The sequence below is a fragment of the Ovis canadensis genome, chromosome 11 (assembly GCF_042477335.2).
Source record: "Ovis canadensis isolate MfBH-ARS-UI-01 breed Bighorn chromosome 11, ARS-UI_OviCan_v2, whole genome shotgun sequence".
In the NCBI taxonomy this organism is placed as follows: Eukaryota; Metazoa; Chordata; class Mammalia; order Artiodactyla; family Bovidae; genus Ovis; species Ovis canadensis.
In genome coordinates this window covers 27,224,055-27,236,692 of record NC_091255.1, presented here as the reverse complement: position 1 = coordinate 27,236,692, position 12,638 = coordinate 27,224,055, and the positions used below count along the sequence as shown (strand labels likewise).

The 12,638-nt window shown below is 35.4% G+C and overlaps 1 protein-coding gene across 9 annotated transcripts in view; it reads left to right on the top strand.

Annotated features, from left to right (window-relative positions):
* Positions 1–12,638, top strand: part of NF1 (neurofibromin 1) — a 254,089-nt gene that overhangs the window by 52,337 nt on the left and 189,114 nt on the right. For all 9 annotated transcript variants that reach the window (XM_069602902.1, XM_069602905.1, XM_069602904.1 and 6 more), the window contains exons 2-4: positions 4,141–4,284; positions 6,099–6,182; positions 10,615–10,805. In XM_069602902.1, the coding sequence (XP_069459003.1) occupies positions 4,141–4,284; positions 6,099–6,182; positions 10,615–10,805 (419 nt within the window). The remainder of the gene's footprint in view (positions 1–4,140; positions 4,285–6,098; positions 6,183–10,614; positions 10,806–12,638) is intronic.

Here is a 12,638-nt window from a genome sequence, read left to right as displayed (position 1 = left end):
TTGTCAACTTATTTGTAATTCTAATGTATTTCATATCTTTAGTCATTTAAAAACTTCTCTTGGCTCATTTTGAATTAATAATTTACAGTTTCATCTGTTGGTGAACATATCTTTTTGGCATGTTTTCATTTTCTGTAGTAATGCTATTCTGTCTCATTCCTTTTTTCTCAAAATAGTTTCACATATGACTTGACTACAGTGTTTTCTGTTGCTCATTTTTATGTGAAATTAATTTTCCTAAGTTGTTAGAAGAGAAATGTGGGCCAGTATAGCTTTCTATCTTCATGGCTCTGGAGTGCTTTTATTGCTTTAATGAATTAAATAAATACATCATCTCATTGTTTGTAAGCTCTCTTGGCTTTCTTCTCTTTTCTAACTTTGATTGGGATCTTTTTCCTTTGCCCCTGTTGTTGTTATTGTTTTCAATTTGGAGTATATCTCAGCAATTTCTTCTCAATGTGGTCTTCATCCTGGAAGGGGGTGTTTCTTTAGCTGGTTAGTTTAGAACTATGCTGTTCAGTGAGCACAATGGCTACTTAATGTTAAGTTTAAGTAGAATAAATTTAAATAATAATAAACATTTGATTCCTTATTTGCATTAGCCATGTAGCAGATGCTTAAACTTAATAGCCATATGTGGCTAGTGACTACTGTAATGAGCATTATTAATACAGTGTAATAGCCTCATTACAGAAAGTTCTATTAGACAGTGATGGTTTAAAGTGTGCTTTCTTCTTTTCAAAGTTTGTTATAGACATTTTGCAGACAAGAGCCAATTGCTGTGTGCAGAAACCTCCCTGTGTTTCAGCTAAGCTCTAAACTTGTCCTGCTGTACATCTCATTGAGGATGTAATACAGTTTTGGGATTTTCCTCTTGTCAGTTCAGTTCAGTCGCTCAGTCGTGTCTGACTCTTTGTGACCCCATGAACCACAGCACGCCAGGCCTCCCTGTCCATCACCAACTCCTGGAGCCTACCCAAACTCATGTCCATTGAGTCGGTGATGCCATCCAACCATCTCATCCTCTGTCATCCCCTTCTCCTCCTGCCCTCAATCTTTCCCAGCATGTCTTTTCAAATGAGTCAGCTCTTTGCATCAGATGGCCAAAGTATTGGGGTTTCAGCTTCAGCATCAGTCCTTCCAATGAGTATTCAGGACTGATTTCCTTTACGATGGTCTGGTTGGATCTCCTTGCAGCCCAAGGGACTCTCAAGAGTCTTCAACACCACAGTTCAAAAGCATCAATTCTTCGGTGCTCAGCTTTCTTTATAGTCCAGCTCTCACATCCACACATGACTACTGGAAAAACCATAGCCTTGACTAGATGGACCTTTTTTTGGCGAAGTAGTATCTCTGATTTTTAATATGCTGTCTAGGTTGGCCATAACTTTTCTTCCAAGGAGCAAACGTCTTTTAATTTCATGGCTGCAGTCACCATCCACAGTGATTTTGGAGCCCAAGAAAATAAAGTCTGTCACTATTTCCCTATCTATTTGCCATGCAGTGATAGGACCAGATGCCATAATCTTAGTTTTCTGAATGTTGAGCTTGAAAGCCAACTTTTTTATTCTTCTCTTTCACTTTCATCAAGAGACTATTTCTTCACTTTCTGCCATAAGGGTGGTGTCATCTGCATATCTGAGGTTATTGATATTTCTCTCAGCAGTCTTGATTCCAGCTTGTGCTTCATCCAGTCCAGTATTTCTCATGATGCACTCTGCATATACATTAAATAAGCAGGGTGACAGTATAAAGCCTTAACGTACTTCTTTCCCTATTTGGAAAATAGTCTGTTGTTTCATGTCCAGTTGTAAGTAGTGCTTCTTGACTGGAACAGATTTCTCAGGAGGCAGGTCAGGTGGTCTGGTATTCCCATCTCTTGAAGAATTTTCCACAGTTTGTTGTGATCCACACAGTCAAAGGCTTTGGCATAGTCAGTACAGCAAAGTACATGTTTTTCTGGAACTCTCTTGCTGTCTCGATGATCCAATGGATGTTTTTCAATTTGATCTCTGGTTCCTCTGCCTTTTCTAAATCCAGCTTGAACATCTGGAAGTTCACGGTTCATGTGCTGTTGAAGCCTGACTTGGAGAATTTTGAGCATTACTTTGCTTGCATGTGAGATGAGTGCAATTGTGCAGTAGTTTGAGCATTCTTTGGCATTGCCTTTCTTTAAGATTGGAATGAAAACTGACCTTTTCTGGTCCTGTGGCCACTGCTGAGTTTTCCAAATTTGCTGGCATATTGAGTGCAGCACTTTCACATCGTCATCTTTCAGGATTTGAAATAGCTCAACTGGAATTCCATCACCTCCACTAGCTTTGTTCATAGGGATGCTTCCTAAGGCCCCTTGACTTTGCATTCCAGGATGTCTGGCTCTAGGTGAGTGATCACACCAATGTGATTATCTGGGCTGTGAAGATCTTTTTTGTATAGTTCTTCTGTGTGTTCTTGCCACCTTTTCTTAATATCTTGTGCTTCTGTTAGGCCCATACCGTTTCTGTCCTTTATTGTACCCATCTTTGCATGAAATATTCCCTCGGTATCTCTAATTTTCTTGATGAGATCTCTAGTCTTTCCCATTCTGTTGTTTTCCTCTATTTCTTTGCATTGATCGCTGAGGAAGGCTTTCTTATTTCTCCATGCTCTTTGGAACTCTGCATTCAAATGGGTATATCTTTTCTTTTCTCCTTTGCCTTTCACATCTCTTCTTTTCACAGCTATTTGTAAGGCCTCCTCAGACGATGTATGATCCTATTACCATTTTCTTAATTGTTCTTTTTTTTTTTTCTATAGGTCTTTCCCTTCTCTTGTGTTTCCTGCCTAGAGAAGTTCCTTTAGCACTTGTTGTAAAGCTGATTTGGTGGTGCTGAATTCTCTTAACTTTTGCTTGTCTGGAAAGGTTTTGATTTCTCCATCAAATCTGAAGGAGAGTCTGGTTGGGTAGAGTATTCTTGGTTGTAGGTTCTTCCCTTTCACCGCTTTAAATATATGGTGCCATTCCCTTCTGGCTTGTTGAAAAATTGGGTGATAACCTAATGGTAGTTCCCTTGAATGTTATTTGTTGTTTTTCCCTTGTTGGTTTTAATATTATCTTTGCCTTTAGTTTTTTGTCAGTTTGATTACTATGCGTCTTCATGTGTTCCTCCTTGGCGTTGTCCTGACTGCAACTCTCTGTGCTTCCTGAACTTGGCTGACTATTTCCTTTCCCATGTTAGGGAAATTTTCAGCTATTATCTCTTCAAACATTATTTAGTATTTCTTTACTGTCAAGTTAGTCAAATTATTAACTAAGGAAATTTTGACATGCTACTTGGTCTCTTTCCACTTTTTGTTGCACCATTTTAAAAAGAGGAAGCTGGACTCAGGTTTGTTTTTTCACGGAGGAACTTCATCAGTGTTCTCTGTTAGTGTTAGCAGGATTTAATATTTAAACAGTACATATATTTGTGATGCTTTCAATACAGAATGCTGCTCTTAAACTGAATAGAAATGAACTTCTTTGTAGTGCAAATTGGTTCATTCTCAGATAAGTGTGGTCCCCTTAAAGGATATTTTTTTCCATGAGATCTATCTTTTTGTCATTCTGTTACTCCCTCAACTGTGTACCTGAGGGTGATTATCTTACCTGAGTCAGTTTGACCATGTATATTGTAGGCTATACAGTTTGTTTTGTTTTCTGAACATTCTGGAGTTATTTGCCATTATTGACCAGAGGTCTAAGGCATAGATTTTCTTGATCTATTGATTTTTTAAATGCTTGAGTTCAATATATAAGGGAAAAGATTGTTTGCATTTTCTTGCAGGCATTTTTCTCTGAAATAATTTTTAGCTTCAGTGAAGTAGCTCTATTTCTGTGAGTCATCATTCTGTCTTATATAGTGCTGGGTAAAGGTTTAATTTTGTAGATAAAGATTTATGACTTATAGAAAGCTGAAAAAATTGAAATTTCTTCAGAATTTTAGATTTGCTATAAATTTCTTTATATATTGAAAATTGGAGTTTAATCTACAAATACATGTAATTGTGCTTGATAAAATGTTCCTAAAAATCTCATGATTTTTCAATGAGAAATAGATTTCTCATTAGTTATTTTAAAATGTAAATTTACGTGTTTTTTTGGTTTGTTTGTTTCCTCAGCTTCCAATAAAAACAGGACAGCAGAACACACATACCAAAGTCAGCACTGAGCACAACAAGGAATGTCTTATCAATATTTCCAAATACAAGTTTTCTTTGGTTATAAGTGGCCTCACCACTATCTTAAAGAATGTTAACAATATGGTGAGTATTTGCTTTACTGTTTTATGGGGGAATTTGGTTTGTTTTCTATTTTAAAATTTGGAGCAACATATTTTGAAGTATGTAAAGTCATTTTCTGTGGACTCTGGATGTAAAGATTTGTCTTAACTTGTGGATAAGTGAAGATAACCTTTTAACTTTCTTTTTAGATTTTAATTCTTTTGTTTTAGATACTTGTCTTATTTGTGACTCTATCTACTGTTCGATTTTTCTGAAATTAGAATTTCATACAGATTTTGTCATATATGAATTGACTATAATAATCTATTTAAATCTTTTCCTTAGCTTGTCATTTGAATATTTACATATCAGATTGTCCTAGTCCAAAGGAGTTGGTAAATAAAATATGACTTTGTAGTCCTAAAATGTGAAGTGCTTTTGTGAAGATACTGTTTATTTCCTTCCTCCTGTAACCTGTGGCAGATTCCATTGTAGAGAGTCTGTGTTAAAACAGTTTTCCTTAGATACCAATTTCATCAAGTATTTCCGCTGTCAAAAGCTCATAATTGCTTCTTTCATTCCTTGCTTTATACAATTTGTTCACATCCCCTAGACTTCAGCATACTCCTGCTGTTTTCTCTGTGTCCCTTTGAACATACTATCAATATTTTTCCTGTCCTGCCAGGTGGTTCTTTCCTCTGTGTCAGTCCCTATCTAAAATCTGCTTCATGCTCAGTTCAGAACAGCCGATCTGGATATATCTGGATTAACTCCCAAACTGCTCAGCTTGTTTTGAGCACTTAAAACCACGATTTTTATTGTTTGTATTGAGCAATGAAACTGATTTTTGGTTGTAGATTGTGAAAATCAGTAAGTACCATTTTCATAGTCATATCATCTTTGGTGTGTTTTGTTTCTGAAAAGTTGATTAGAAGCTATCCCAGAGTTACAAAATTGGTAAACTGGAGGTGTGGTCAGTCCTTTGCTTTACAAAGATATTTTCTCTTTATGGAAAAAAAAATAAGATTTTCTGAAAAAAGCAGAACTTCTTATAAACATGTATAGTGCTTTACAGAAATACATTTAAGATTTTATGGAGCTATTCTGTTACACAGTGTGTGGGTCATAGTGATAGGATTTTGCTTATATAAATAAATGGACATGTTTCCAGTCAGATTGAAAATGTTTTGGTATTTGGACCCTTCTTTTAAAAATGAAAACAGTATTGCGATATTGGCATTCATTTCATGCTTATTGAGTAAATTAAATTGTGGAAGCCATAATCTCTTGTTGGTAAATAGCATAGTGAATGTTTAAGACTTACTGTAATTGATGTTATAGCATTTTGTTGCTATAAGAGTTTAGGCTTTGATTTTTTTTGATTATTTTGTGGCATCAAAGTATGGTTAAATGTTTAACATTCTAGTAAAGATCTATATATCTAAATCCTATATATTTAAAAAACATTGTTCAAACCTGCTGCTGCTGCTAAGTCGCTTCAGTCCTAAATTGTACTTAAAAACTTTCATGGGACTTTCCTAATGTTACTATTTCTTTAATGGTGTTCATTTCAAAGTACATTTACTACATATTTTAAAAGTATAAATTAGAGTATCTTTTACTGTGGCAGACTAATGGCAGATTGTAGTAAATTCCAGCATTTTTGTTTGCCTGAGAATTTTGTGTGAGCATTAGGATAAAATCAGAAATAATAGATTTAAATATAGTATAATCTGGGAGATAAAATAGCACACTGTTGATTTTCTTGATCCTTAGTCCCTCATTTTTCAGATGTGTGCTGATTTGTAGTGGGGAGTAATAACCAACTTTAATGTTCTGAATATCTTTTCTTTTAGAGAATATTTGGAGAAGCTGCTGAAAAAAATTTATATCTCTCTCAGTTGATTATATTGGATACACTGGAAAAATGTCTTGCTGGAGTAAGTGAATCTGTTCTTGAATAGGCATGTTTTATGAATTCAGTTTTGAGAATGATCTGATGTACTGAGTGAAGCATAGATGTGGACAAGAAGAGTCATGGAGTAAAACATGAAAATGAGTTTTGTTTGCAGAGCAGACAGGGTAGCATAGAGAAGTTTTCAAGAAAAAATTATATTCTCTTCTTTTGTAAATTAAATGTTAAGATTACTTATAAGTAATAAAGTTTATGTTTATAAAGTTAAGTTGGAGTCATATCTCTCAGGTTTTTTAGAAAAAATTTTATAGAAAAGTCACTATTTCATTAATTTCTCAAGTGGTTAGGCCTGTGGCATTGCTTGGCTGTCAAAAAATGTGATGTTAAAGACCACGAGAATCTTATTTCCCCCGTATGAATCTGATTTTAATATTTTACTTTTCAAATTTATGATAAAGAGAACTTAAATTTAAGCTGTTATATTGCTGATAGATCCTACCTTAAAAACACTTTTTATGTAAATATGAACATATAAAATAGACACGTGGAGGAGTGTGTGGGTGTGTTAGTCACTCAGTTGTGTCCGACTCTTTGTGACCACACAGACTGTAGGCCACCAGGCTCCTCTGTCCATGGAATTCTCCTTGCAAGAATACTGGAATGGGGTGCCACTCCCTTCTCCAAGAGATCGTCCCAGTCCAGGGACTGAATCCTGGTCTCTTGCTTGGTAGGCAGATTCTTTACCATCTGAGCCGCCAGGGAAGACCATGTGGAGGAGTCGTTGAACACAAAACAGCTGTTTCTCATGTCTTCTCTGAATAGTTACCTCAGAGTTTTCAACCATGACTTAATCAGAATTTTTTCAAGAAGATTGGTTGTATAGAGCATAGTGTTTCTATATTTCAACAGCTTTAACTCTTCCTGGAAAATAGTAGAAGTTTATATAAATATATAAATTTTATATTTATTTTTAGAATTATTTTATATTTATTCATATTAAATTTTATATTAATACTTTAATACCTCCATTTTAAAGATCTGTCTCTTCAGTATGTATTGGGGTTAACTTATTTCTTAGAAGATTATAATCTCCCTTCCTTTGAGCTATCTTTTGCTTTTATTCTAAATTGCTTCTCTCTTTCACATGTTAAAGTTGTTCTCTATAGTAAACCTAGATAAGAAAGGACTTTGACATATGAGCACTGATCCGTTGAGAAGAGAGAAAACAGTCACAGGTGTTTAAGGAACGTGTAGGATAGGGAGTTAAGACAATACATACTCTTCATACAATGATGGATCCTTAGGGAAGAGAACTATTTCAGACGATAGGCCGCAAAACCTAAGCGTGGTGTTTTAAATTCTTTTATTGATCCTTATCCATATTCCTAAATTGTGAGACAATGCTTATAAATTTTCTACTTAAATTGGGGGTGAGCTAATTTCGTTTTAGCTTTGTGTTGTCTCTTAATTTGTGATGAGCTGTCATTCATTTGTGAAATGGGGTGGAAGAGCAGAAAACTTGTTAAATGTTTAATAGAATGATGAAAGTTTGAAGGTACATGATTTTTTTTTTTAACTTCTCTTGAATCCATTTTTTGTAGTGATCTTACTAGTTTGTAGTTACCAGTACATCTATGACACCCATGTTTGAATGCGAGTAGGCTGGTTTGTTGCCTCTTCAGTTCTACGTCTTTTCTCCATTAACATTTATAATCAAGAGGTCCTGGTAAATGTATTTTGGAGAATGATCACTGATATCATTGGCCCCAGTTTAATTTGATAGTCTTTGGAGATAGCCAAAATGAAGCTCTACTAAGTGGACATGGTATAACTTATATAATCCATAAAATAGACATTATCTTGCTTTGCTCTACTATTGAAAATGTATAATTGTTTCATTAAATTTATAATTAAAAATAGTATTGTTCATGTTATTGAACAGTTGTGTTTTTCTGGATTGCCTTCATTAACTCTTTTGATTTTCCTTTTTATTTTTTATTCTTAACCTTTTTTTTTAAGTAGGTCCTTGCTGGTTATTTATTTTCCTTTTTAGATCAAAGTAAGTTGAGGCTTAAGAAGAACTGAGCCCTATAAGTACATGTGTATCATATCAGTAGTTGAAATAGCTAAATGAAAGTGAACAGATACTTAACAGTATTATGATTAAAATCAAAATTTCATAAGTAAAATTTTGTAGACTGAAGAATCTTAAGTATTTTTGTTCCTATATATGTGACCATTGGATTTCCCAGGTGGCTCTAGTGGTAAAGAACTCGCCTGCCAATGCAGGAGACATAAGAGATGCAGGTTCAATCCCTGGGCTGGGAAGATCCCATGGAAGAGCACATGGCAACCCACCCCAGGATTCTTACCTGGAGAATCCCACGGACAGAAGAGCCTGCCAGGCTACAGTCGTAAAGAGTCAGCCTGAGGCGATGGCACACTTGCACACACACATGCATGTGACCATTATTCAAAACTTGAACGCTTCTAGGGCTTCCCTGATAGCTCAGTTGGTAAAGAGTCCACCTGCAATGAAAGAGACCCTGGTTCGATTCCTGGGTTGGGAAGATCCGCTAGAGAAGAGGTATGCTACCCACTCTAGTATCTATGGACTTCCCTTGTGGCTCAGCGGGTCAAGAATCCTCCTGCCATGTGGGAGACCTGGGCTCGATCCTGGGATTGGGAAGATCCCCTGGAGAAGGGAAAGGCTACCCACTCCAGTATTCTGATCTGGAGAATTCCATGAGCTGTATAGTCCATGGGGTTGCAAAGAGTGAGTAAATTCCACTTCACTCACATACCTTTTATTTGTTTATTAATTGGACTTAGTTTCAAGTCTGGTTGGTTTGGTTAGCGTATAAATAAGAAAGAACATTGTAACTCAAATTTTGCAGTTTTTTAAATATTTTGTAATATCTATTTACTTTTCATGTATTTCAATGTATTTGTATCTGAAAGCTTCTGGAATGCAGTTACAGATTTGAGCATAGCACAGTTAGAGAAATTTGTTGTCATCTTGCTTGGCATTATCAAAATCGTCATTAATATAAGGATACTAAGCCATTAGGTAAAATATTGGGGTGGAATAGTGTATTTTCATGGTAGCTTATTCATTGGTTGTTTTGTTAATTGCAGATAGATTTACTTTACAAAGTAGAGATCTTAGTGTTAACACCAAAGATATCGTTAACAGAGGGACCACCTGGCATATGTACTCCTGATATGATGTAATATGAACTGTAATGAATTTTGCTTAGTGTTTAACCTGACTCTAATGAGACCATTAGATGTAGTCCCTGGTGGCTCAGACAGTAAAACGTCTGCCTGCAATGCGGGAGACCCTGGTTCGATTCCTGGGTCGGGAAGATCCCCTGGAGAAGGAAATGGCAATCCACTCCAGCACTCTTGCCTGGAAGATCCCATGGACAGAGGAGCCTGATAGGCTACAGTCCATGGGGTCGCAAAAAGTCAGGCACGACTGAGCAATTTCACTTTCACTTTCACTAAGACCATTAGGTTTAGATTCCAGCTTAACAGGAAATGTAGCAACTAGAAGAGCAAGTTACATCACTAAGACATAATCAGATCAGTAATATAGAACATTTTATGAGGCAGCTGATCTGTTTTCTTTAAAAAAAAAGGTCACTGTTACGGAAAATAAAAATGGTGTACATAGAGTGTGAGGGGAAATACTTTGAGGATAAAGAGACTAAAGGAGTGTAACGATCATGCTGCAGTCAAACCTTTTTTGGACCCTGGTTGAGTAAAACTTGAACAGCTATGAAAGACATTCAGCAGGGCAGTGGCAAAATTTGGATATGAATTGGCTATTAGCTGATATGAGGGAATTTTTTACTTTTCCTAGTATGATTGCATTGAAGTTGGAGAATTTCCTTGTATTTAAGTGATATTAAAGTAAGGTAGTATTGAAGTTATGGTGTTCGTAATTTACTTTGAAATGGTTAAACCAAAACAAAATTATTTGCAGTAAGTAATATCTGTCTGTTTTGGTCAGTCTCCCTAAAGGTAGATGTGATTGTCCAGCTTGGAATTAATTTGGTTGTTGAGACAGATGAATAAATGTGCTCATCAGTGTATATGAATAAGGTTTATTTAGGACTCATAGTAAACTAGGATTCCCAGGAGTGGGAGAGCTTACTAAGGGGAACAAATATAGGAACAAGCAGAAATATAGGTCCTTAGGGGATTGATGGGCTATCTCAACTTTTATTGTGATTAAGAGGTGAAAGATGGAGCCATCTTTTTTTATTAAACCAACTGTAGATAAATAGACCAAACATGATGAAATATTAACAATTGTGGAATCTAGGTGATGAGTATAAGGGTGTAAATTATTCTATTTCAATTATGTATGTTTGAAATTTTTCATTATAGAAAATATTTACATGTAAGTTTAAGAAAGTTTTAGAATTACGTGATTGTTTCTATTTTAGCAACCAAAGGACACAATGAGATTAGATGAAACGATGCTGGTCAAACAGTTGCTGCCAGAAATCTGCCATTTTCTTCATACTTGTCGTGAAGGAAACCAACATGCAGCTGAACTTCGGAATTCTGCCTCTGGGGTGTTATTTTCTCTTAGCTGCAACAACTTCAATGCAGTCTTTAGTCGAATTTCTACCAGGTTAGTGTGCAAATTTTCACAGGAGTGTTGTAAGTATAAATTTTGTCTTCATTTAAAAAAAAAGGTTGACAGGAACAAGTTTAATGTGGGCTTTTGTTAAAATTTTATGCATTATCACGTGATATTGTGATCTTGGTGGGTACATAAAATATGAAAATGAAAATGTTAGTTGCTCAGTTGTGTTGACTCTTTGCTACCCCATGGACTGTTGCCTCTGTCCATGGAATTCTTCAGGCAAGAATACTGGAGTGGGTAACCATTCCCTTCTGCAGGAGATATTCCTGACCTAGGGATTGAAGCCAGGTCTCCTGCATTGCAGGTAGATTCTTTAACATCTGAGCCACCAGGGAAGCCCAAATTAATCACAATTAAATGTGAGTACTGTTATAAGCTTGAAAGTATAAATTTTAGGAAGAAAATATCACCTATGATCAAGTTTTTTTTTAATACTAAGTATGAATTTTTAGTTTGGCTTTTTAAGCATGTTATTCCTTTTTATTAAAGTAGTCAAATCAGAATAATTGATGAGTAGTCAGAATTCTAATGATATTTAAAGCTCTGATCCTTCTCACAAGACCCTAAGTTACCAAAAACAAAACCCAAAAAACCAAACCAGCAATGTGGGAAGCACAAGAAAGTAATTGCAACGTAGAATTTTCTAGAAAGTGAACTGTGAAAGCTCCCATTTGTTGAACATTTGCAGTTTGTGCTATGCTATTTTATCCTCACAGTATCCCTGAAATGTAGGTGGTAATTACCCCATTTTACAGGTAATCGAACTAATACTGAAGAAGTAATCAAGGCAGTGTTCCCAATAACAGAGGTCCCAAAATTTCTAAGTCAGACTGCCTTCAGAGTCTGTTTGTTCTATTGTACTAGGCTGCTTTCCTATACTTCTGTTTTAGCCTAGTTTGATGAAATCCTTTTTTATAATATACACTGCTGTACTTTAAAATTGTATGATAAATATAATTGAAGCTTTTATTGAAAATTAGAAGTCATCATATGATCATTTGTTGTGATATGCTACAAATGGAGAGGTGAGTATAGAATTGTAACCAATGGTAGCAAGTCTCTCTGGAACTTAATTTCATGTAGATGATTTGCCTTTTTTATGCAAGTAGAGTCAAACAGGTCCTTAATTATGACCAAGTAGGAAGCATAACATAAATCACTTAGTGCTTCAGTGAATCAGAGACTAATACATAATAGAGAAAAGCAATCTTCCTTGCTTAATGATACCTACAGCTTTAATTTGTGTTGTGTGAGCGAGCATTGGATTTCCATGAGTCAGCTTAGTTCATTCTCATGTTGTTTTGCAATAGGTGTGAGTGAGAAATATACATCATAGCTTGAGAATTTGTGCTATGGTTTTTAGGGGGAATCAGCTAACTTCAAAATCCTGCAGTCTTTTTATTAAAAGATGGCATTTCTGTAGTCATGATTCTAGGCAACAGTATTCTTCAACTTCTCAGAATTCTGGTGCAGAGAAAATTAAAATTTTATTTAATGTTACAATATGACTGATAATGTAGAGTCATGTTTATATAATGGAACAATGTCTTCATGAACACTTAAGTGTTAACATTTCATATTCTGAGTAACACCGGTTGAAGGGCAAGGTAGCAAACACCTAGGTAATAGGAGGCATTAAAATGATAAAAAACAAAACCCCTTCTTTGTTTAGGTGATACTAGACCAGTCTTACTTTTTTAAATCATCTTACACGGACGGTAGAAAATGATCAAAAGAATAAAATGTTTTTAGTCTATCCAAGCATGAATTGCTTTAATAAAACACAGCATATGCCCCACTTCTGAAAATTTAAAAATC